General features: G+C 42.8%; 1 protein-coding gene across 2 annotated transcripts in view; it reads right to left on the bottom strand.

Moving 5' to 3' along the window:
* The window catches only part of LOC136436179 (ATP-dependent (S)-NAD(P)H-hydrate dehydratase-like), an 89,867-nt gene extending 79,879 nt beyond the window's left edge, over positions 1-9,988 (bottom strand). Inside the window, exons 1-9 of one of the 2 annotated variants that reach the window (XM_066429958.1) lie at positions 9,823-9,988; positions 8,965-9,094; positions 8,706-8,751; positions 8,466-8,554; positions 8,133-8,241; positions 7,597-7,647; positions 6,078-6,182; positions 5,589-5,709; positions 4,674-4,794 (exon numbers count right to left, since the gene is read on the bottom strand). In XM_066429958.1, coding sequence (XP_066286055.1) covers positions 4,674-4,794; positions 5,589-5,709; positions 6,078-6,182; positions 7,597-7,647; positions 8,133-8,241; positions 8,466-8,554; positions 8,706-8,751; positions 8,965-9,094; positions 9,823-9,958 — 908 coding nt within the window. In that variant the 5' untranslated portion in view covers positions 9,959-9,988. Of the gene's footprint in view, positions 1-4,673; positions 4,795-4,992; positions 5,121-5,588; positions 5,710-6,077; positions 6,183-7,596; positions 7,648-8,132; positions 8,242-8,465; positions 8,555-8,705; positions 8,752-8,964; positions 9,095-9,822 lie in introns of those variants that run through there. The other variant, XM_066429959.1, reaches the window with a different exon arrangement.
* Positions 9,989-24,240: the final 14,252 nt, after the last annotated feature.

Below are 24,240 nucleotides of genomic sequence, written 5' to 3'. Positions count from 1 at the left end.
TTGCACACATAGATATCTGAAGAGTACATACCTCAGGGATTACTGATGCTGCATTAGAACATGGCCATGCCCCCGACATGCCAACAAATTACTCTGAGAGTGCATGGTAAAATTGAATTTGTTAAACATGTGCCGCCCATTCTTTAATTGTCACTTAGAATATCTCTTTGAATTCATCATTCTTTCTTACTGTATATATGAATCTTTAGGGTGGTTCCTTCAGTTAACTGAGAAACTGATTTCCAAGGGAGCCCTGATGTGGTACCTGTTGTAATTATGTGAGATGACGTTACAAGGTTCATCATGATTCCACCAAAGTTGTAAATACAAATCTGTGCTACAACCCACCGAACCAGCTACTGCAGCGAGAAACAGTTACACGTCATTAGAGGTGATGGAAATTTGATTCACAGCCGCTTCTTCCATCAGAAGTAAATTAAGCAGAAAGCAAAATAGCGCTTGAGAGTTGAGGAGTTAATGTGCCGGTAAATGGCGCTAATTGCGGGGATCAGATGTGCTGGGGTCCTCGCCAGGGGTGTGCTCCTTCCCCCACTGGTGTGTTTACTAGAGGTGTCAGGACAAATAAACCGGAGGATAGAACTTCATAAACAGGGGTAGACATAATCATTTTGTGGGCTGAGACAAGTCCGTAGATTGTTTGCAGTACTTGTTTGTTTGAGCCATCATTTAGTATGTGCATTTGGCAGATGTCAGTTGATAAACTTGTAATTATCAGTTTATGCGAAACGTTTTTGTGGCCCAGTGGATAGTATTAGTATCCCTACTTCTGGACCAGAAGGACAAGACTCTGAATCAAAGCTGCTATTGCTATGCACAAACTTATATGTTACTGGAAAGAGTTACTGTGACAGCACTTGGTCCACTGATCACCCAAAAGAAATTTTTTTCCCTAGTGCTTTGAATCTATACACATACATCTGTCTTTCTTGTCATAAAAAACAGTAAGTAAAGCTGGGTAAAGGTACGTTTCTATCTAAACTGTACCTCAGTGTATTTCCGTCTAGCTACTTGAACCACAAAACAGTGAATAGAATCCTCCAGTGATCACACTTCCTCCTCTGCTGACACTGACCCCAGCATTTTGGAACAATGCATCCCATAAAGTTATGGAAACTTTCTACATAAATTGAGCTCTTTTAGACAATGTTACAGAGTATTTCACTCAAACTACCACAAAACAGTGGATGGAACCCCCCAGCCCATCATCACACTTGGCATGGATCCCAGCAGTTTGAGATGACAAGCTCTACAAATATACTGTAAACTTTCTTTATAATACATTGCATATCAGTGTATAAATGCTGTTTTCTGCAGTCCTAACTCACTCAGTCACTCCGTCGAGAACACTCGAAACAACAGCGTATTCCACTCATAATACCACAAAACAGTGAATGGAACCCTCCCAGCCCATCATAACACTTGGCACAGGTCCCAGCAGTTTGTAATGATGCAAGTTGTGATACATTTTCTCCATACATCAAGCTCTTGTCAGCAACTTCACTTTCTTTTACACTTAATACAATGTAGGGGGGAGGTCATGTGTTCTCAGTTAAACCGGGTAGTGAGTAAGATTTGTGTTATGAATTATTTCCAATAAAAAAGGACTGACGTGTCCCTTGGACCGATATTTCCCTTGGCCAGTCTTGAGAGTGCATGTCATCTACTCATTCCTTCAAGTCACAATGGCCCAAACTACCAAGAAACAGTGAATGAAACCCCCCAGCCCATCATCATAACACTTGGCATGGGTCCCAGCAGTTTGTAATGATGAGCTCCATCTGCGGTGTGCTCAGTCCTTACATGATGAAGCACCCGGCTCAAACAAGTGTCTCTCCACTGCCATTTATTTATGGGCTTAATTTGATACAGGCAACATCTGCTGGGAGGTGGGGTGTGTGTCAGCGGAAGACGGATGTCTCAGGACCTTAAAACTGAACACCTGTCTCCCAGGTGTGCCATGTGCCACAGGACTGGAACTGATTAGCTCAAACTTAACAGAGCTGTATCGTACATTGTCACATCAAGTCAAGCTTTTCAATTGGTACATGTATGTGGCTAAAGATAGCTACATTGTTGGAAATTGTAAGATGGTATATAGTTAAGCTGTTTCATATTGTCCACCCAAAGGACTTGAAGGAAAGGGTCACAGTATACAGTTGGTCACTATAGACAGGATTCTTAATGCTTGAGTCATTTGAAAAAATTTTCAAAGGGAACACCAAAAAGTGGCCAAAACAGCGTAAAGGTGGTCACCTAGTAAAAAAGGCGGTAAAGTGGTGAAACACCAGACTGAAGATAAAACACAATGCTCTTTTAAAAATCTAGCACTAGTAGTAGTAGGTCACTATAACAGATTTCATTGTATGTAAAGAGTATGTAGAATTCGGCTCTGGGTACCATACCATAGTAGTTACTTAGTAATCTTGTTTTGAGACCAGAAGGCTGGGGCTTCAACTTCAAGGTACTCTTCATTTCCTTCACTCTCTCCACATTCTAAAACTTTCATAACAAAAGTTTCTCTGTTTTTGTGACACTGTAACACTGTCTAGAGTTTACTAGCGGATACCTGTGCCATTGACTTTTCTAGTTTGCTAAACAAATATCTCATAGTTGCAGACAACAGATAAATATCTACCAATATCCACGACGCACCACAAAAATAGACACATGTGAATCACCACAAAAGTCCTTCGAGTTTTCATCTCCTCCATTCATAATATTCTATTATCACCACACTCTATTCCCCCAAACTTACTGATGCTATTTGAAATATATCTCAACGGGACTGTAAAAAACATGTCTGATAGAAGTATATCCCTCCAGAACACATGGCCATGCCCTCAAGCAATAGAGAAAGCAATATTACAGCCATCCAGTAATACATGTAGTTACAGATAAATCAGGCAGTCTTAATTTCCGAAGAAGTAGGGATGGAATCATGACGCATAAGCAAGTCCCACCTATCTGTTGTAAGATAGCCATTAATTCTGACTAAGACAAATCACGGGATCACTTCAGAACACCCAGAAAGAAGCTGCAATTTGTCAGATTATTCCTGTTCGGCTGTTAAAACAAGCCCTCGGGAGGTTCACAATCAGAGCTGTCAGCATGGGAAGAGGGATGGTTTCACCACAGAACCTGATGTAATCTTCCCAGTTTGTTACTTGGAGAGACGAACATGATACTTTTCCAGGTATGGCAGTCCAATGTTTCTACCTTCACCTTTCAGTGCTGAGACAGTCACATGGGATGCTCTGCCACAAGACACCAAAGTGACATGAATGATAACCCACATCCCTGAAGGGACCTTGAGTATGATTTCAGGGCTATTTATGAAATGTAGCCTCCCACAGGTTACATATCTTAGCCAAACACACGAGGTCACCCCAACTGTTCACAATAAGTGTGTTGGGTTCTTTTAAATACATATTATGTTTGATGCTTCAGGCTAACACATGAAGCTTCCTATACACAGGGCTGCCGGCTTCAGGTCACTATCCGAAAGGACGAATGCAATCCCTTACAACAAGTCCAAGCTGGGGCCAACACTGTCTTTATAATAGCGACAACAACATTTTCTAAAGAATTCTGTCTTGTGTACAATTTGTATTGTTAATTTTGACTATGATGATGTTTGGATAATGACAAACTGTGAATCTGTGGAATTCAGTCTGCCTGAGAGACTGCTAGGCTGATTTTACAATTAAGTTTCAAATGGGCAATTCATCTGTCAAAGCAGCAATCTGATCATACAGCAAAGTAGTGGTGCGGATCGGTCCGGCCGGACCGGTTCCGGACTTGCAAAACGTTTAGGTTCAAGTCCAAAAAAACCTTAACGTCTGGAAACAAGTCCGGACTTGAAAAAAAATTCTCTCACTCATACACTCCTTTTTGTTTTAAACCATCTTAAACCTTCCTTAGATCGTGAAATTTGCACTAGAAAAATATTAAAACATTGCTGTTTTTGTGTTTATAACTGAACTTTTGTGTTAATTACTGACTGTGTATAATTCCGTATATATAGTTTTCAAATTACATGTAAAATATCTGCCAATATGCAATTTTACATGTAACATGAAAAAATATTCCAAAATTATTGTTCAGGTCCGGACTTTCAAGTCCGGACCTGAACCTAAACCTCTGGACTCGAGTCCGAACCTAAACCTAAACTCGGGTTTAAATCCACACCACACACAAGTATAAAAATTGTGTTTGCTGGAAAGGTCACTACCACCGACAGTCCAGGCTTCAAGTAACCAAGTCAACTAACCAAGCCAGTAACTAGTTGCTCCTGTATACTATGAAAGCAGACTTAACACTTTACATTCTGCCTAACTAGACATTCCATATGGTTGACTGTGTACACCCTTTGCACAAGGGAAGTGCAGTCAAACCTGTCCAAGAAGACCAATCAGGGCACTGATGAAATCTGGTCTCTTTGGACAGGTGGTCTTCTTGAACAAAAGCAGAAAGACTCAAGGTATGACAGAGATATGACATCTTTAGACTAGCAACTTCTTTCCAACCTTCTGGTTGGTTTGTCAGCTATTCATCCCTTTCACAGAAATGGTTTGGCCCAGCACATGAAGATAACTGGACCTCCTGGGTTATTCTACTTCTCAGAGAGGGGGAAGAGGTAAAAAAACACCTACTTGTCAACTCCTCTTCTCACAGCGTCCTGCCCCCAGAAGGCGAACACCCCCATAGCTCCGGATAGGATGTCCCCCTGTCCTCCCGCTCTGCAAGGGCAGCCCTCGGCTTCAGCTAGTAGAACTGGAAGAACAGTGAAACAGGGCCACCTTGTAACATTTATATGTATTGCAGGCTCAACAACCATCTATGTCTACATTATTTTGAAGCACCCCCATGGCTCCGGATAGGATGTCCCCCTGTCCCCCAGCTCTGCAAGGGCAGCCCTCGGCTTCAGCTAGTAGAACTGGAAGAACAGTGAAACAGGGCCACCTTGTAACATTTATATGTATTGCAGGCTCAACAACCATCTATGTCTACATTATTTTGAAGCACCCCCATGGCTCCGGATAGGATGTCCCCCTGTCCCCCAGCTCTGCAAGGGCTGCCCTCCGCTTCAGCTAGTAGAACTGGGAGAATAGTGCAACAGGGCCACCTTGTAACATTTATATGTATTGCAGGCATATCAACCATCTATGTCTATATTTTTTTAAATACTCCCATAGCTCCATAACAGTTTTGCAATATACTGTAATCAATCTTCAAAACATACATACATACATTTACAACATGATAACACTTGTAATTTTTTGTACATACCAAAAAGTTCTGAGCAAATCTGACTATGAAGCAATTGAATTGGTGAAGCCCAATCATGGGAAAATCTATTTATAACAAACTGTTCTGTAGCAATCATGCCTTTGCTTTGGAAAAGTTTGGAAAACTCTTAGACTACTTCCTGTAACAATCTGCTCTGTAGAGACTGTACCTTTGTCCCCATTAGATATGACATCAGTCTGCCCTTCGGCACAATAGTCAGGTTTGGAAAACTCTACTTTCTGTACTTTCTGTAACAAACAATTCTATAGTGACTGTACCTTTGTCCCCGTTAGATATGACATCAGTCTGGCCCTTCTGCACGATGGTCAGGTTACCCATGGCCTGGCTCAACTGTTTCACGTTTTCTGATGAGGCGTTTTTCTCTGGCTGCTTCCCGAGCTGCAAAGGTTAAAGTGTACTGAATTGTGTTGAAGGGCTTATATATATAGAGTAATGGCTCAGATACACTCAATATGACAGTAATCACCCAGTTACTGTAATAGTACTGTAGGAAAGTCTAAAGTATCTTCAAGGACACAGACCAAGGATATGATATGCAAAAATCAAATATATTTAATTTTTGAACTTCTGAAAATGTCAGAAGAACTAGATTAACTTTCTCTTTATTCAAAGTGCTGCCATCTCTAGATCCCTCTACGGGTAAACAGCTACATACTATGACTTAGACCTAGAATATACCACAAAACGAACTAACAGGTTTGTAGTGCTTGTCACATATTGTTTACAACTTAGTTAATTTTACCAACCATAGCCTGGAAGAGCCTGTTGAACTCCACAATGTTGGGGGTGAGGATGGCCTTGTTGTACCCTGTGATGACTTCAGGACTGATGGTCACCAGCCACAGGCCATCCTGGGAGATAGGAAGAGCAAAACTTCAGTAGTGCCTTGTGATCAAGTGGCTTCTAATTCCAGTTCTAGACAGTTCGGTCCTTGGTGCTGATTATGCCATCCGCAGGTAACCAGCCCTGTTATACTACAAGAATTTGCTAGGTGACACTTCAATGCCCAAGTTAACATTCAAAGATTTCAAAATCACAAACGTCTACATCACTGACTGGAAAATTGAGTTATTAAACGTCAATTTGCAAAATTATGGTAGAGATTGCTGTTCTTTGATATTGTTTAAAAGGATCTGTGTCTTGATCAATCAGTTCAATCTGTGGTGTAGTGGCTAGTAAAGCAAGTTCTGGACCACAGGTCTGGTGATGTCCTTGGTGCTGATTATGTCATCTGGAGGTAGCATGTCCTGTCATACTGATGCAACCTGCTAGGTGGCACTTCAGTGCCACTACTTCTCAACATTCACAGATATCAAAATCACAAAAACACTGACTGAAAATTGAGTCTGTGCAACTCAATCTGCACTCTTTGCAGAGATTGCTGTCCTTTATTATGTGTTCCACAAGACCTGCTCCTTGATCAATCAGTTCAATTTGTGAAGTGGCTAGTAATGCAAGTTCTGGGCCATAGGTCTGGTAATGTCCTTGGTGCTGATTATGCCACCCGGAGCTAGCAAGTCTTGTCATACTATCTCAACCTGCTAGGGGCCACTTCAATGCTACCAATTCTCACCATTCACAGATTTTAAAATCACAAAAACACTGACTGAAAATTGAGTCTGTGAATCTCTATCTGCACTCTCGGTAGAGATGGTTGCCCTTAATTATGTGTTTAACAAGACCTGTAACTTGGTTAATCAGTTCAAACTGTGGTTAAGTGATTGGAAATGCAAGTTCTGTACCATAGGTCTGGTGATGACCATGGTGCTGATCATGCTATACGGAGCTAGTCCTGTCGTACTACCACAACCTGCAAGGTGGCACTTTAATGCAATCATTTCTCAACATTGCCTGGAAAGAGCTGCACCTTGATCTAGTTTAAGAGCCCATAACTCTTATGAACAGTAGCATCAGTATGCTCTGATGCATGGTATGGCTAAAGCATATATGTGGGGTGTGGGGCCGTGTGGTGTAACGGCAGGATTTCCGACTCAGAACCAAGGGGTTCCAGGTTTGAATCCCTTGCTGCCATCGATCTTGTGCCTTTGGGAAAAAAGGCACTTAACACGATTTTCCCCACTCCATCCAAGTGTAAAAATCGGGTACATTATGTGTGGGGGTCACAACATCAGCAACAGCTACCTGTGTCCCACTTGTATTGCACTGTTATAATTCCAATAAATCCAAATCCAAACTTGGTTTTATTTGCAAGTACTTTATCATCCATTCTAATGATATCCATTTGCCAACAAAGTGACTACTTACTGCATCGATTACTACAGGAATGGACAGTTGTCGAGCTTTCGCAATGACTCCCTGAAATAAAAAGAAATGGGTATTACATGTGCATGTAAGAACTGAAGATACAACAATGATACAGATTGAAACTTTTAAAGTGATCCTAGTACTTTAACAAGATCAACGGATGAAATATTTCCAAGAAATACTGGTAATCGGGCATTTTGAAATTATAAAAAGATATTCACTTTTGCTCACCCTAATGCCCTTTTAATTACTTTCTCAATTTTTTTTCTTTCGTCTCTCGTTTTAATTGGCCTTCCTATTATTGTCTGGCTTTGACAAGAGATTTTTATTTCATTTTCTGGTTTCCAGCCAAACATACACTTATTACTGTCAGTAGAAAGATGCCCCACCTTGACATTGTCCATGATGTGCTGTTCCCTCCCTATGTTATGGGGCTATGGAGGTTATAATATAGGTTCTGGCTATGTTAGCAACCCAGACTGTATGTTACACAGCAGGCAAAGTAATCAATCAATCAACCAATATCGCTGCCCCACCTTGACATTGTCCATGATGTTCTGCTCCCTCCCCATGCCCGGCCCCACCACCAGACTGTGCAGTCTCTCCATCCAGGTGGAGATCTCAGGTACAGCGGTCTTCTTATCTCTACACATAGGAATGAACCAAGAAGTGTCACATGAAGGAAAAAATAGCTTCTACCTGTACCTGCACAACCATGGTCATAAAATAATCAATACATTTATGAAGGTTAGACATCCAGTAACAAGATACTCAACACAAAACTTACTCAAGCAACTGGAGTATTGTACAAAAGAGAATGACTATGAGCTATACACATATGTAGGTTAGGTTGGTAATATCCTACTCACAGAAGCGGATGAACGATGAGCTCAGGACTGTAGGACTTGATGACAGTCGCAGCGTCGCTGGTACAGAAGATATGGGACAGGTCTGCTCCCTAAAATACAGGAAACAACTTCACTATCAAGCCAGAATAGAGTCAAAATATCACCTCCTCATTCAGAGAAATAAGAAAAATACTTAATACAGCAGAATGTGTATGAAAACATAGTACATACAATCTATGCTAAAGTAAGTCTCAAACTTACAGATTTCAGTGCCGCTATCCCAGCAAAATAAGGAGCACCAGTGTACCTGCAAAACATACAGAGAATATTGACCATCGAGTCAAAGTTCTAGTTTTAATTGGAAAGTAGTTGTCCACTTATAACTGTAGTATAATGAGAAGGTAAGACACAGATGAACAGTAAACAAATCCAAGGTCTAATGAGGGAAATCCCCCACTCTATAATAGGCCTTTTCAACAAGTGCAAGAAGCTCATACGACATGAAGTGATGTCAACTTACTCCTGACACCCCCCGACCACCCCCACTCTCCCAGCCTGCCCCTTGTGGCTGTCGTAGGTCAGCGGAGGCACAATGGACCGAACCATCTCCAGGAGTTCTCCTCTGTTGTCTGTGCTCATACTTATCACACCTGGAAAACACACAATAGGTCAGCAGTGACTTGTCAAGAAAATCATTATGAATCTGTGATGAAAAACAATGAAAAGAAAGCTACCTTTCCTTCTTAGTCACAACTTGCTATTGGGATCAGGTACTAGTAGCCAAATGTCGATCATACTGTGATTTAGATGCTGCATTATCACACCTTGATCACAATTCCATATCCATCAGCAGGTTCACTGTTCCATCTGCACATGCACAGTGTATGGTACATTGCAGGTCAAAGTTGAAGGTTCATGAGACATAAACAAAACATGTCTGGACATGTATAAAGCATGGTCCAGAGGAGAACTGTTTACAAGTTAGGGACCTGCACCTTTTACCTCGCATGCGCAGCTGGAACCATGAACCTCCTTATTCTAGATCTGAATCTTCAAGAGAACCTTGAAGAGAGTCAAAAGAGTTGGAGAAATCTCAGAAAACACCGAGTGATAATTTCGAATAGCATTTTTGAGGTGATTGCATACTATGACATAATGACAACCTATAAAAGTGTATACATATTTGAGAATGGGGGTATAGCAACCTTCTGAAAAAGATCTTGACTGAGTTTGAGTTAGCGGAAATAAACTTGATCCTAACTGCCCCGCCCCCTTTCGTATGACAACGAAACTGTGGAAACTGTACAATCAGCAAGTCTCATAAAGTGCAGCTAAAACAAGTTGTCATCGACGTTTACATAAAAACAGGCATATTTACCTGGGTGTATGAGTCTGTGTTTGAGGTACAGGCTGTGATAGAACCCCCGGCGTAGCGCGAACATCACCAGGAACACCACAAAAACCACCGCGATCAGCTTCCGACTCTGGTCAGGCGGCAGCCATTTCGTCTTCATTCTGGGAATATCGTCTCGCGAGAAACGGCGAGAGCAGAACTTATTTTTCGTATTTAGTCAATAATAGCCGTATACTTGATAAAAATTATATAATAATTGACACAATGAATAAAGTCATATACAAAAGTCTCCATAATTTCCCCTAACATGTGTAAAAAGAGTGATTGGACTTTTGATCACGTGACTTTAAAACGGGATTTGACTGGCCACGTACTTATTTGCATACTCGGGACAAGTTAAATGAAGCCCTTACCCGAAACTCCGTATCGATCAGCTGGCACGAACGCAAGGTTATCGCCGGCAACAACTGTCACGTATGCCGGTGAACCAGATTGCAGTGAAGGTATTTTGCACCACAATCTTCTAGTAAAGCATCATGCTTGAATTCTTTGTTGTTGTTGTTGTCGTTGTTGTCCTGTTACTGTTAACGTTAGGTTACATCGCTAGACGTGGTTTCTTGGTGCTAAGTTTCACTTGGTTCAATTACGTAGGATGACTACGTGCTTAACACTTTTCATAGCCATCCCTTAGCATTAAACAGCAGCCAATGTGAGGCTTGACATCTCTCCTTAGGACTGAACAGTATCAACTGTATACCTGCCCTTGGTGCTGAATAACATTCACACATTCAATAACCCTTTCTCCTCATCATGAGTTCTAGAGTTTGAATTCCGGTTGTTGCTCACCGGCCGTGCACGTCATGACTTGAAAGTGTTGTAGTCCTTAGGAAGGATGTTAAGCCCTCGTCCACTCTTCATTGCGTTGCACAGAAAGTACGAAATGGACCGAAATCATGCATGGCACTACAGAAAGTGCGAAATGGAACGAAATGGACCAGAATGTGAAGCGAACTAAAATTAAAACAATGGAAATGTTAGGAAACATTTATATATATATACTGTGGAAGGATTTTAGAATACAGAAGTGGGGTTAATACTTGTTGAAAAGAACTAAGGGTGTTTCCGTGCTGCAATGAACCTGTAAATACTGTTCATTGTATCTTTCTTTCCTGTCACGACCAGTGAATGATTATTTCTTCTGTCAGCTTATTTAGCACTAGAATTTTGCACGGTTAAAACAATCGGAAAAGTAATAGATAATGCTAGATGGAGAACAATGTCCGGGTTTGCGGAAAAGCTGGTCAGTTCACCTGGCCAGTCCACCAGGTCTGTCTACCATATCAGGCTTCTCGGATACCCCATTCATATCTCCACAAACTGTTATACACCAGTGTGGAGTACATCAAAATCACATCCCTTATATATAACAAGAAATCTACAAAGCAGAAATACTAGTACACTAAACCTTGATAGTTGTTTGAATTTTGAAGGGCCATCAAAGGATAAGGAAAACGGCTCTCGTGGCTAGCGTTCAAAACACCAATACATTAAACGAACAATTAACATTACCAGTGTAAGGGCGGGTGCAACCCTTGATTCTCAGCTGCGATTTTCGCCCCCCTCCTTGTGAATCCTATAAACTATAGATTAATTGCAAAATTGTCTAGAACTCACGACACCGTATCTCACAAATCTATGAGAGTGTGAGTGAGTGAGTGAGTGAGTGAGTGAGTGAGTGAGTGAGTGAGTGAGTGTGAGTGGGGCAGGGATTTCTAATAGCGCATGCGTGTATAGGTGCCCGTTTAATGTGTTGGAAAATAGTACCGGGTATATAACGTTAGCATTAAAACTTCTTTTCTTTGAAAAATTTGGTGCCTTTCTGTCAGTTTCGAGGTGTATGTGATAGGTCAGGCTTTCTTTTCATTGATTTTGGCCCAAAACTTGTGTTTTTGAAGTGTCGGGAGACTGCCGGAGGGGGGGGGGAGTAGTCCCTAGGGGTGTGATCAGGTTGATTCTTGGAGACTGGAGGTCAAAGGTTATGTTTTCATCTGTTGGTGGTGCTGTATGGAAATTGGCAGAAATGGGGTTTTGGACACATTAGGATGTGAGCTGTCCTGTCAAGGTGAGTTTTGGTGGACATTTAGTCATGGAGGTGAATACAATTCCATACTAGGATGTATTGGGAATGCATGTCCAGTGTGTGAATGAGTGAGTGTGAGTGAGTGAGTGAGTAAATTAAACATGACATATTTGTCCAATGCAAATTGAAGATGAAGTTCACTTTGTCATCAAATGCTCTAGATATTATCAATGTTTGACATAAGTTATTCACATTTCTCAAAACCAGTTCAACATTTTAAGAGTCCCAGTGCTTAACAGACTGTTTTGAGTACATCTTTAAGTGCAACAGCTCACAATGCAAAAATAAGTAAATATTTAAACGACTGCTTTGTCATTAGAAAAAATAACGAAACTATATATATTTACTGTGGAGTCTCTCCGCACCCTACACCCCTGCCACCTCGACACTCCCCGGTACAGTGAGGCCGTGAGCTAGAACTATTTCAATGGTTTCATATTTAATACCCTAACGGAGTGTACCAGTGAGGACGTCGTGGAGGAACGGAAACGCCCACTTCAGTGTGTAGCCAACCCACATGTGACAAGGGGCCCATGACCGCAACCAGCAAAACAGATCCCGGTACCGCCTGCCACGGAGGGCCAGCCCTCCCGCGGTCACGTGGGGTACCATCCACGCGGACTGCCTGGGTATGTGACCACCACTGTTCCCGGCGCGATGAGTCAGGGTTCAACACAAGGTATCACACGGGACAGACTATTCATTGATTGGCGAACGACAATAATGTGGGCTATGAGATCCGGTATCGCCCGCAGGTGCTGGGACACACCAACTTCCGCTGCCTACAAGACGTGGTCTTAGACACCCCGGCGCTTTCCGGAAGGCCTGACCTAAAGTCACCCTACCTGTGGAACTTTCGCCCGTATTATCGTTCCGATCGCATGTACCACCACCAAGCCAGTACTAGAACTCGCTGTTCCGCGGACTTGCACCATCAAACGGGGTGAACGCACAGTATGCTAACAACAGCCTAACCGTCTATCCAGTTTTGGAGCACCACTTATTTCCGGGCGCTCACTGATGGCCAAAGCACAGCAAGTTACCGCACCTGTTACCGCAGACGGATTCTTTCTAATTGGGTACCTGCCCAAATTAAATGGAACAACACATCAATGGTTTTAAACGGGTACCTGCCCAAACCTGGTGAAACAACACATCCATGATTTTAAATGTGTATACCTGCACAAATACTCTGCAACAACACATCCAAATGATTCTGAATGGGTTCCTGACAAAATTAGGTGGACCAACGTGTATTTCTGGGTAATCACTGATAGCAACAGCAGATTATCACCACCTCTGCTACATCAAAAGACTATTGTATAACAATTATTGTATTGTTTCCCTTACTCTGACCCCCCCCCCACTGGGATAAATTCTATATCATCTATCAATTCTACAGACAACCCGATAACAGCAATTAGGCAATTACAATAACTTTATCAGACTGTGCCTATCTTTCAAGGCTCAAGGCCTGTCTTCTGGAGAAGCCCAACTTAATGAAATTAGGAACAACTAGACTGGCCGTCATTTGCTTTAAGAGCAAATTCAGGATGTTTCGCCCAAACTCCTCATGCAAGAAGTGGGCTGTCCCAAAATAACTCCTGGGCAAATCCAAGTTTCTGCAGAATTTATGCAAATGAGGTCCTCATGAGCATAAGTTATGTCCAGGTGCTTTCACCTTTCCTACATGTACCTACATGTTCAAGATGACATCCGCAGCTTTTACAGTAAGGGGAATACAACATTATGCATAAAAGGTGTGGTGCTTAGCATCATTACCTTTGCCAGAAGATTATGTTTTCGGTTTTGCTATCATGGTGTAGTGCCTGCGGATACATGTGTCTTTGATGTAAACAGCATGACCCGGGAAGCTGTGGATGAATGTTTGTGAAATTAAGTAAGTGTCATTAAGACAAAGGTCAAGTTCGATAATGGGCATCCCGGCGGCTTCCTACGGTACTGCAGCGGACTTTCAAAGTTTGAGGTCTAATTTTCGTGATTTTAAAGTGGTAGATAGCTCCTTGAGCAAGGAGCTATTGGAGTGAGTTTGAATCTTCTAGCAGCTTGTTTGGAACTGCAGTGGTTGTTTTGCTGTAAACCTTGGAAGAGGATAACTTGGGCAGGGATTTAAAACTTTTCATTATATTCTAATCAAGTATCTTTGGCTTCAAACAACATAATGCGCTGAATGTTATGCACTTAAGGACCTATTATACATAATGATTGACGTAAAGTTGGTAATGCTGCCACTTTCCATACTGTAACATGCAACTTTCACTCTCATAACAGTCGGGGCTCTGGAATTTAGGTCAATAGATAGATATCTAGCAGTGCCAGCGGGCCATTGAAAAAGAAATCTGTGGATTCAATTTTGTTTGGCATCAAGGTAACTTAAGAAATAATAAAAAAAAGTAAGGTACTAGTAGGCCCACCTATCTCCATCGGCCCGGATTCAAAGACGCCTGCTGCGCAGGGAATGTCGCAGAGTCCGATACCAAGGGGGAAGGAGCTAGGCCCACCTATCTCCACCGGCCCGGATTCAAAGACGCCTGCCGGGCAGGGAAGGTTGCAGAGTCCGATACCAAGGGGGAAGGAGCTAGGCCCACCTATCTCCACCGGCCCGGATTCAAAGACGCCTGCCGCGCGGGGAATGTCGCAGAGTCCGATACCAAGGGGGAAGGAGCTAGGCCCACCTATCTCCACCGGCCCGGATTCAAAGACGCCTGCCGGGCAGGGAAGGTTGCAGAGTCCGATACCAAGGGGGAAGGAGCTAGGCCCACCTATCTCCACCGGCCCGGATTCAAAGACGCCTGCCGCGCGGGAAATGTCACAGAGTCCGATCCTAGGGGGAAGGAGCTAGGCCCACCTATCTCCACCGGCCCGGATTCAAAGACGCCTGCCGCGCGGGGAATGTCGCAGAGTCCGATACCAAGGGGGAAGGAGCTAGGCCCACCTATCTCCACCGGCCCGGATTCAAAGACGCCTGCCGCGCAGGGAAGGTTGCAGAGTCCGATACCAAGGGGGAAGGAGCTAGGCCCACCTATCTCCACCGGCCCGGATTCAAAGACGCCTGCCGCGCGGGAATGTCGCAGAGTCCGATCCTAGGGGGAAGGAGCTAGGCCCACCTATCTCCACCAGCCCGGATTCAAAGACGCCTGCCGCGCAGGGAAGGTTGCAGAGTCCGATACCAAGGGGGAAGGAGCTAGGCCCACCTATCTCCACCGGCCCGGATTCAAAGACGCCCTCCGCGCAGGGAAGGTTGCAGAGCCCGATACCTAGGGGGAAGGAGCTAGGCCCACCTATCTCCACCGGCCCGGATTCAAAGACGCCTGCCGCGCAGGGAAGGTTGCAGAGTCCGATACCAAGGGGGAAGGAGCTAGGCCCACCTATCTCCACCGGCCCGGATTCAAAGACGCCTGCTGCCGAAAGGGTTTCTTTGCGGGGAATGTCGCAGAGTCTGATCCAAGGGGAAAGTGGCAGACCTATCTCCACCGGCCCGGATTCAAAGACACCTGCTGCCGAAAGGGTTTCTGCGCAGGGAATGTCACAGATATCAGTCCGATCCTGGGGGGAAGGAGGTACTACATTTGTAGTACCAATCATCTCATGAATATGTCATTCCTGCCGTCTCTCGGGTGTTAGGCAGTAGCGGTGAAACTGGCTCCTTGTTTACATCATGCTACAGGAGCCAGTTTCATCGCTACTGCCTAACACCCGAAAGACGGCAGAAATGACATATTCATGAGATGATTGGCACTTTAGTAAGCTATCTTGATGCCAAACAAAATTGAATCCACAGATGTCTTTTTCAATGGCCCGCTGGCACTGCTAGATGTCTATCTATTGACCTAAATTCCAGAGCCCCAACTGTTATGAGAGTGAAAGTTGCATGTTACAGTATGGAAAGTGGCAGCATTACCAACTTTACATCAATCATTATGTATAATAGGTCCTTAATTGCATAACATTCATCGCATTATGTTGTTTGAAGCCAAAGATACTTGATTGAAAATATTGATTAGCCCCACTCGATTCAAAAACTTATGCTAGGCTGTAAAGTTTTATTCTATACTTCTATTTTGTATTATGTTTAATAGTTGTTGCCATACTTTGTACAGTGTACAATTGTCGTGCAATAAAGCTCTTCCTATTGACTTTTCTAAAGACGGACAAATTTCTCTATTTGCCATTTGCCCAACACACCAATGATTGTCCTAGAGCAATCCTTCACGTCATACTACAAGATGATATCCCCAAAACAGAAATTCCATCTAGTATCTACTGAACTTGGACCTGAACATGAGATAGTTCTGGCCATTTTCAAATAAGGTCACGAAAATCTATCAAAAAGGACACCCATAGAGCAATCGGTCTAACAACAGGGCTCTTGATAACACGCACACTCACTGATCAGAAATGACAGTAACTTGAAGAGCGGCCCAGACTAGAAACCTGAATTCCTACCAGTAACTGAAGAATCTACTCCACTCTGCTCTACACATACTCAAAAAATGTAGATTTTCCTCATTAGTTATGCAAATTAATTCTCATTAGCATAATTTGCCGTCCCTAATGTACATCTCTGTCTAAGCTACCTGCATGCTAAATATCATGGAAATCTGTTGTTCCTTTCTTCAGTTATTCTCCTTTGAAGATTTTCACAATAATGCCCCTGCAGTTCCAGAGCAAGCTGCTAGGGAGCCCAAACCTTCATCAATAGTTCATTACATCACACAAGCTATCTGCCACCAAAAAAATCAAGACCATAGCATGTCCAGGTCGAAAAATACAAAAACGGAAGTTCTGCTGCAGTACCAAGGTCACATACCAGGGGGCCCAAATTCAACCTTGACTTTCGGCTTCCCAACACCCACCCACATACCGAATATCATAATAATCCATTAAGGGGTTCTTTGGTTATACAGTAGTCCGGAAACACAAACACACAGACACACCCAAAGACACACCCAAAACTATATCTCCATTTTTCATGGAGATAACAAATACTCATGAGGCACACCAGTAGTTCTGTGACCCATTGTGGAAGACCCCAAGGACATCGAGGGACCAAATAAAGGAAGACTGAACAATGCTGAGGCTGTGGCTTACGAGATTGTGTTACATGGAAAACATTTGAGTCGTGTGCCTAATAAATTGCACCACTTTAATAGCACCACTAATTGCCAAAACTGCAGTTAAAACGAATTCCTTACATAACATCATGGACTATACTGTAATACAAAAGGCTGCTTCTAACTTAAAAGGTAAAGCATTCTCCATATCAAGGTCATTTTTCACTATTCATGGCAGAACAAGTACATGCAACAACTCGCTGCAAGAGGGTCTGCATGGGGGGGTCCTGGCAACGCTTAACGGTAAATTCAGGCCAGTCGATAACGCTTAACGGTAAATTCAGGCCGGTCGATAACGCTTAACGGTAAATTCAGCATTTTTAGAACATGAGATACCCCTGAAGACGACGGGTTTTTTTGCCACTAGTCGTCCTTATCTTGTGGCAAGAGACCTACAACGCTATGCCATTCTCGCAAGCCTACTCCGAACCCTTTAAATTCGGCGGCGAGGCGCGACGAAAATTTTGATATCTTGACCCTCTGAAATGCTATTTCCTGCATTCTGAGGGGGGGATTTTGCTGAAGAGTAAGCTAAGTTTTATGACATCTCTATTTGAAAAAAAAAATTACAGAAGAGTTTCAGGTTGATTTTTGAGAGGCCCTCCAGACCTCGCCGGAGCTGAGAATTCTTGACGCCCTGAAACGCTATTCCTTGCATTTCGATGGGCAAATATTACTGGTAATGATATCTCTGTTTGTGAAAAAATACAGATGAGTTTGAGTTTTGGGGGTCGACGCCCTCCTGACAATATTTTTCGAAGGAGGCCCGGCATGCACCCGGGGAAAATCTTAAAATCCTTAACCTCGAAATGCTTAATTTCCTGAATTTTGAGGCGAAAACTTTGCTAGTAGAGTGAAAAAATAGAAGTGTTTCAGCTTGAAATTTTATGCCCTACCGACATATTTTCGCAGGAGCCGTGTGCTTCCTGGAGAAAATTTTGAAATCTTGACCCACTGAAATGCGTTTTCCTGCGTAACGAGGAATTTCTTGATAACGCTTAACGTTGAATCCAGGATAACAATTAACGCTTGACAAGGAATTAAAACGACCAGTAACGCTTCACGAGTAATATACCGATAACGCTTAACGGTAAATTCAAGGCGGCCGGTAACGATTAACGGTGAATTAAAATCGCTCGTAACGCTTCACGAAAAAGGGCATGCAGACCCTCCTGCATGTCTCACCACCAGAACTCAAAAGTGGAAGATGGTTGGGAGTGTATAGTACAATGTACTAGGATCCCATATTCTAGGTCATTTGCCTTTAAACTTCATTATATTAATTGGATAATATTTCCAGGTTTGGCTCCAAAATCCTACAATAGGAATATCATAAATTATGTACAGAACGGCGTCGCGATGACGTAGTGGCAGGGTGTTTGGCCCCAGAACCCAGAGATACCGGGTTCGAATCCGGGGTCCCCTGATTTGTCCTGTTGTCCCCTGATTTATCCTGTTGACGTTGTGCCCTTGGCCACCTGAGTAAAGTGGGGAAAGTTGTGTCAAGTGCCTTTCCCAATTGGGATAGGCACTTGACATAACTTTGCCCAATTTACTCAGGTGAGTACCTAGCTTCAGTTAGGGACGTCCCTCAGATAGGACGTTAAATGGAGGTCCTGTGTTTGAGGAGACCCCCTCCTCAAGCATCACACTTATCGAAAAGTCAGTAGGGATCCTTCCCAGTGTGTGGATCATATAAATCTGTCCGGATATACAGCTTGTACTCTTCAGTACACACCTGGTGTGTTACGTCTTGATGTGGTTTGCCGGGTATGCAATACAAACAAACAAGAACAACAGTAACATAAAACTAAGTTGTGCCCTTGGGAAAGGCACTTAACACGACTTTCCTCACTTCACTCAGGTGTAAATGAGTACCTACCTCATCTAGAGTTGGGGACGTCCCTCGGATAGGACGTTAAATGGAGGTCCCGTGTTTGGGGAGAGCCACACCCCGCGCACGTTAAAGAACCCACCACACCTTTCGAAAAAAAGTAGGGGCATGCCGCGGTGTGCGATGGTCCAAATCTTACAGTCCGGTCTGGGATGACATCTTGAAAAGGTGATAGTTCACCTGTTATGTCAATCCTTTCACAAAATGTGGTAAATCGAAATAAATAAATAAAACCTTTTAAACAATCATATTGTCTATCAGTGCCTATTTGTATAATGGTACGAAATGCACGAGGCGAGGAGTACAGTCTCCTGGCGTTGGGAAATCTTACCCGGGCCCGCCAGCCCACAAACTAGGCTAAATGGTCCAGACCAGTTTTGACTGGTCAGTTAGTGGTGCTTGAACCCCACTGTTACAGTTATACTACCATTGGTGGTCTGGTACTCCAGACTAAGACAAAGTAATATAACAAGCTACATGCCACCAAAAAATCAAGACCATAGCACGTCCAGGTCAAAAGATACAAAAACGGACGTTCTGCTGCAGAACCAAGGTCACATACCAGGGGACCCAAAGTCGGCCTTGAATTCCAGCTTCTCAACAGCTGCCCACATACCAAATATCATTGTAATTCATCAAGAGGTTCTTGAGATATGCTGACAATAGTAGTCCGGAAACACACACACACAGACACTGTGACACACACCCAAAACTATATCTCCATTTTCCATGGAAACTATATCTCCATTTTCCATGAAGATAATTAGAATGAGGACTAACCTTCATGCAGGACATTTGTAGTTGTCTCTCCTCATGTACCATCATGGTGTAATCAGCACTTCTTGCTTTTGGTCAAGCTTCCAGCTGTTCAGCTTCGATGTGTGGCATCATGTGGCGCAATCCGTAGGGTGTTTTGCCCAGAACCGAGAGGTCCCGGGTTCGAAATCACTGCTTTGTCCCGCTGTTGTGCTCTTGGGAAAGGCACTTAACACAACTTTTCTCACTCCACCCAGGTGTGAATGGGTACCTGACTTTGGTTGGGGAAGGTCGTGTTGAGGTCACCTGCTGGCGCCGAATGGCAGCCGCCCAGACCCTTGCAACAGTTCCACAAAGTGCAAGTGTGGAGCAAATCATGTGATTGTAAACCCTGCAGCAATTCAGCAATTGGTGACCAATAAAACATTATTACAATTCGCATGTTGGGAATATACAGTGTAGAACATGCATGCAACAGTAATACATCCACCACAACACACTAGCTATAGGAAAGACAACAATTGTCCTGCACGATTTAGGTTAGTCTTTATTTCGACTTGTCTTTATGTCTAGTGAAGCCATGGTGTAGCCAGCATGCTTTATCAATGGTAGCTGAAGCAGGTACTGACTGACCAAAGGGAGACAACTTTGACAAAAAGTTTTAAAACTTCAAAGCCTGAACCACTTATCTGTTGAGTTAAGACTGAACCCCGGATTTGTTGCCTAAGGCAGCCGAGGCTGCTGCAATTCTAACAGAAGGTGCTGAAAAATACTTCTTAGTCTCCAAACCTGCTTGTAAAACCTAGTCTGAGAACACGCTCAAAATGGTAGATGCGATGGCTCATAATGTGTGGTGAAACTATACACAAACCCTACAGAATTTTGATTGGAACTTGCTGATCTACCGAAAGAGTTGGCTTGCAAACTGGACACAGCTCAATTAGATCCAAATCAGACTTCCAGGCTGGTACGGACAAGATGTATTTATAATCTTGATTGTAAAAAATAACCAAAGTCTAGGAGAATTTGTATCGTCAGTATTGAATCAGTTAAAGATGCTCCTCGGGAACTAAGGTGCTCTGCACTAAGGAGTATTTTATGTTTCTTGTCTTTGGATTCCATGTGACCAAAAGAGTGTTCCAAATCAACTGCTATATAGGTTCTCCTGTTAAGTTTTTCACTGTGTAGTAAGGGTCATCATCATCACATCATATCTTGTCGCTCCACTGTGTCGCGTAGCCAATCAGCACTTGGGATCTAGTTTGCCTGATGTTCAATGTGCAGGGCTCAAAATAGTGGGTGCATGATGTGCAACTGTGAGCACCCAAAATTGGAGCTGTGCACCTGATTTTTGACTGTGGGTGCACCAGTGCACCTAGATATTTTTGTAGGCAATAGGCCTTTGAAAAATAAAGGTACTAATTGTACACTAGTTTACAGAATATTCTTGAAATGTAAGTATCAGAAAAAGACATAAGAATTTGTAACAGTTGTACTTTATTTGATGTATTACTTGTTTGAAATTTTGAATTTAGCTTTAGAATTACAGATTGAAGTTCTGAAGAGCGCTAAACTTTGTAATTATGTTTTGCTGGCATTCAACTTTATTTTGTGGTGCACCCAAAATTCTTTCTGTGCACCAAATTTTTTGGTTGGGTGCACCAGTTTCCAAAAATGAATTTCGAGCCCTGATGTGACATACTCTACTATCATCATCCAGCCTGAATGATGGTTATTCCCCTATTCAATCAAGTTGCTTAATTCACAACCAGCCTAAAGAGTATCATTTCAGGTCTCAGCTGTCATTCTTCCAATTGTTAACCACCAACATTTTTAAAAAAGAAAGAAAACTAAGGAAGACTGCAGTCTGTCTTTTCTTTTTGTTCATCCTGTAAATTTGTTTTTCTCTTCTCTTCAGACTAAGGATTTTGAAATGCTTTGAAAGTTCTACCAGATCTTTCCCTAGTCACAGAAGTTTCAGACAGCATCTGCTATCTTTCGTCAGACTGTTTCAAAATTTCATCCAGTTACTTGAGTAACTATTTTTGGCAAATCAGAGCAAAGTTCAACCAAAATACAAAGTGGAAAAATTGATGAATGCAGAAATTCCTGAGATGAATTTTGATATTATAAACAGCATGAAACATGCCACAAATGTTCGAAACAACACTGGCAACTATCCGAGTCATAGCAACTGTTTCTTAGCAACTTAATTTCTTCAAAAACCAGAACATATGGCGCAATCGGTAGGGACTGTTTTGCCCAGAACCCAGAGGTCCTGAGTTCAAAACCACTGATTTGCCCTGGTGTTGTGCCTTTGGGAAAGGCGCTTTACACAACTTTCCTCATTTCACTCAGGTGTGAATGAGTACCTATGATACCTACCTTAACTTCATGGTATTAGGGACATCCTTCGGATAGGACGTTAAATGACGGCCCCATGTTTGAGGAGAGCAACACCTCAGGTACGTTAAAGAACCCATCGCACTTATCAAAAAGAGTAGGGGCCCTTCCCTCGAGTGGTTCAAGACCTATAGCCGCACATGGTGCAATTGTCGTATTGAGGTCATCTGAGCTACAGCGCGGAATGGCAGCCGCTCCAAGACCCTTCCATCTAGCCCCGCCAATTGTAAAGCTCGTAATTTGGCCCCTGGCTGTGAAGAGAGAGTAGTCAGCCCACCCAATAACAATAACTGTGTAATTGATTTGAACAACTACAGGCTGAAGCACACCCCAACTCCTTTTAGGAGCAGCACACTTACATGATCTGCCACCCTGACTGGAAGTTGTTCAGTACAAAACAAAACCTCCTTCAGTTGTTACCGAGTCCGACCCTGAACCCATGGCATATTTCAATAATGTTATAACAGCATAACTCGAGCAACTTGGCTATCATCAAGACTCTTTCACAAAGACTACAATCAAAGACACGGCATTACTGCAGATTGAAATAAACTCAAACGTGTCTGGTTTATTCAATGGCAGGTTCCGACTCAATAGTGTAAGTAATTCCTGTACGTAATTGTAAGGTACTGACTTTAGACCAATTCACTTGACTTTTGGCACAGTTTAGGGATGTATATGTACTTAAACTCACATTCAGGTTCAGGTCCGCATTCGAATCACTGAGTTTAAGTTTTTTTTGGACCTGAACGTAAACATTTTTATGAGTCCGGATTCAGTTCAGCGTTTAGAAACGCATCTCTGCTTACCAGTACTATATACACTATTGGATGCCATTTCAGCACCATGGCTGACACAACTCAGGAGTAAGTTGTAGAAACTATCTCTGACTGCACAACTTAGAGACTAAAATAAAGTTTGTTCAATACCAAAAGAGTTTTCTATCAAATGAATTTTGTCTGCTTACCATCAAAAGAGCTTTCTTTTGTTTGAGGACGGAAATGCTTTATAAGCGGAATACAAATAACGTGATTGATATGCAAAGCTCAACCAAAATAAAAAGGTCAGCTTAAATATTAATCTGTGGTGTCCCGATGACAGGGTGTTTGGCCCAGAACTCAGAGATCCTGGGTTCAATTGCGGCTGTGTCCCTCATCCGACATGCATGCGTGCTACCGGAAAGAGTCAGCCCTTAGGAGCTTGTACAGTACTCTGTCATGACCAGTGAAAGAAAAATATATACAATGTACTAGTAGCTCTTCAGTGAGCTAAACTGGATCAAGTTGTAGAGTTTGAATTGTCTTTATATATTGTTTACCTGGATTTTTCTAACCTATAAACGCACAAATAGACTAATAAAGTGACGTCAGTGCGTCGAACGAACAGGCTAAAATTCCGCACATTTTCATCACCGCCGCCGCTACTGCCGGTCCTTTTGTTCGTTTCCCTGCCAGAAAACAATTGTTCCCGATTCCAGGCCGGACATACCAGTAGAAGTAAACCAGGGTGGACGTTGAGAGTATATGCGCAATGAAGTACTTTCTGGAAAATTGCGACGGAAAATCCCTCCTAAACAGTGATGTTAAGATCAGCTGTTTGCCCAAAGTGCATCACCTGTGCCCTGTTAATTTTGTACATTCCCGTCTTGATTCCTAAAACTTAATCCCAATAGAAAACCGTCTAAAACAAATTACATAGATTCTTATTTAATTGGTACACCCAATGTTAGAATAGCATATTTCCAGGGTGTCTGTACAGATTTAATGCTTAAATCATAGCTTTTGTTTTAAATGTTTTAAATCCTGATGTACATCTCTCTCTTTATCTGTCTCTCTGTGCATGTGTGGTGTGTGTGTTTGTGTGTGTGTTTGTGTTTATGTGTGTGTGTATGTATGTGAGTGTGTGTGTCTGTGAGTGTTTTTATGTGTGTTTATGAGTGTGTGTGTGTGCGCGCGCATGTGAGTGTGTGTGTGTGTATGTGCATGTGTGTGCGTGTGTGTGTCCGTGTTTGTATGTGAGTGTGTGTCTGTGTGGTATGCGCGCGCGCGCGCGTGTGTGGTGTGTGTGTATGCATGTGTGTATGTGTAGGTGTGCAGTGGGCAAATAATTCTTGT

This window comes from Branchiostoma lanceolatum, chromosome 6, assembly GCF_035083965.1.
Source record: "Branchiostoma lanceolatum isolate klBraLanc5 chromosome 6, klBraLanc5.hap2, whole genome shotgun sequence".
NCBI lineage: Eukaryota > Metazoa > Chordata > Leptocardii > Amphioxiformes > Branchiostomatidae > Branchiostoma > Branchiostoma lanceolatum.
Note: the sequence above shows the minus strand (reverse complement) of the source record. Positions and strands in the feature narration are given on the sequence as shown.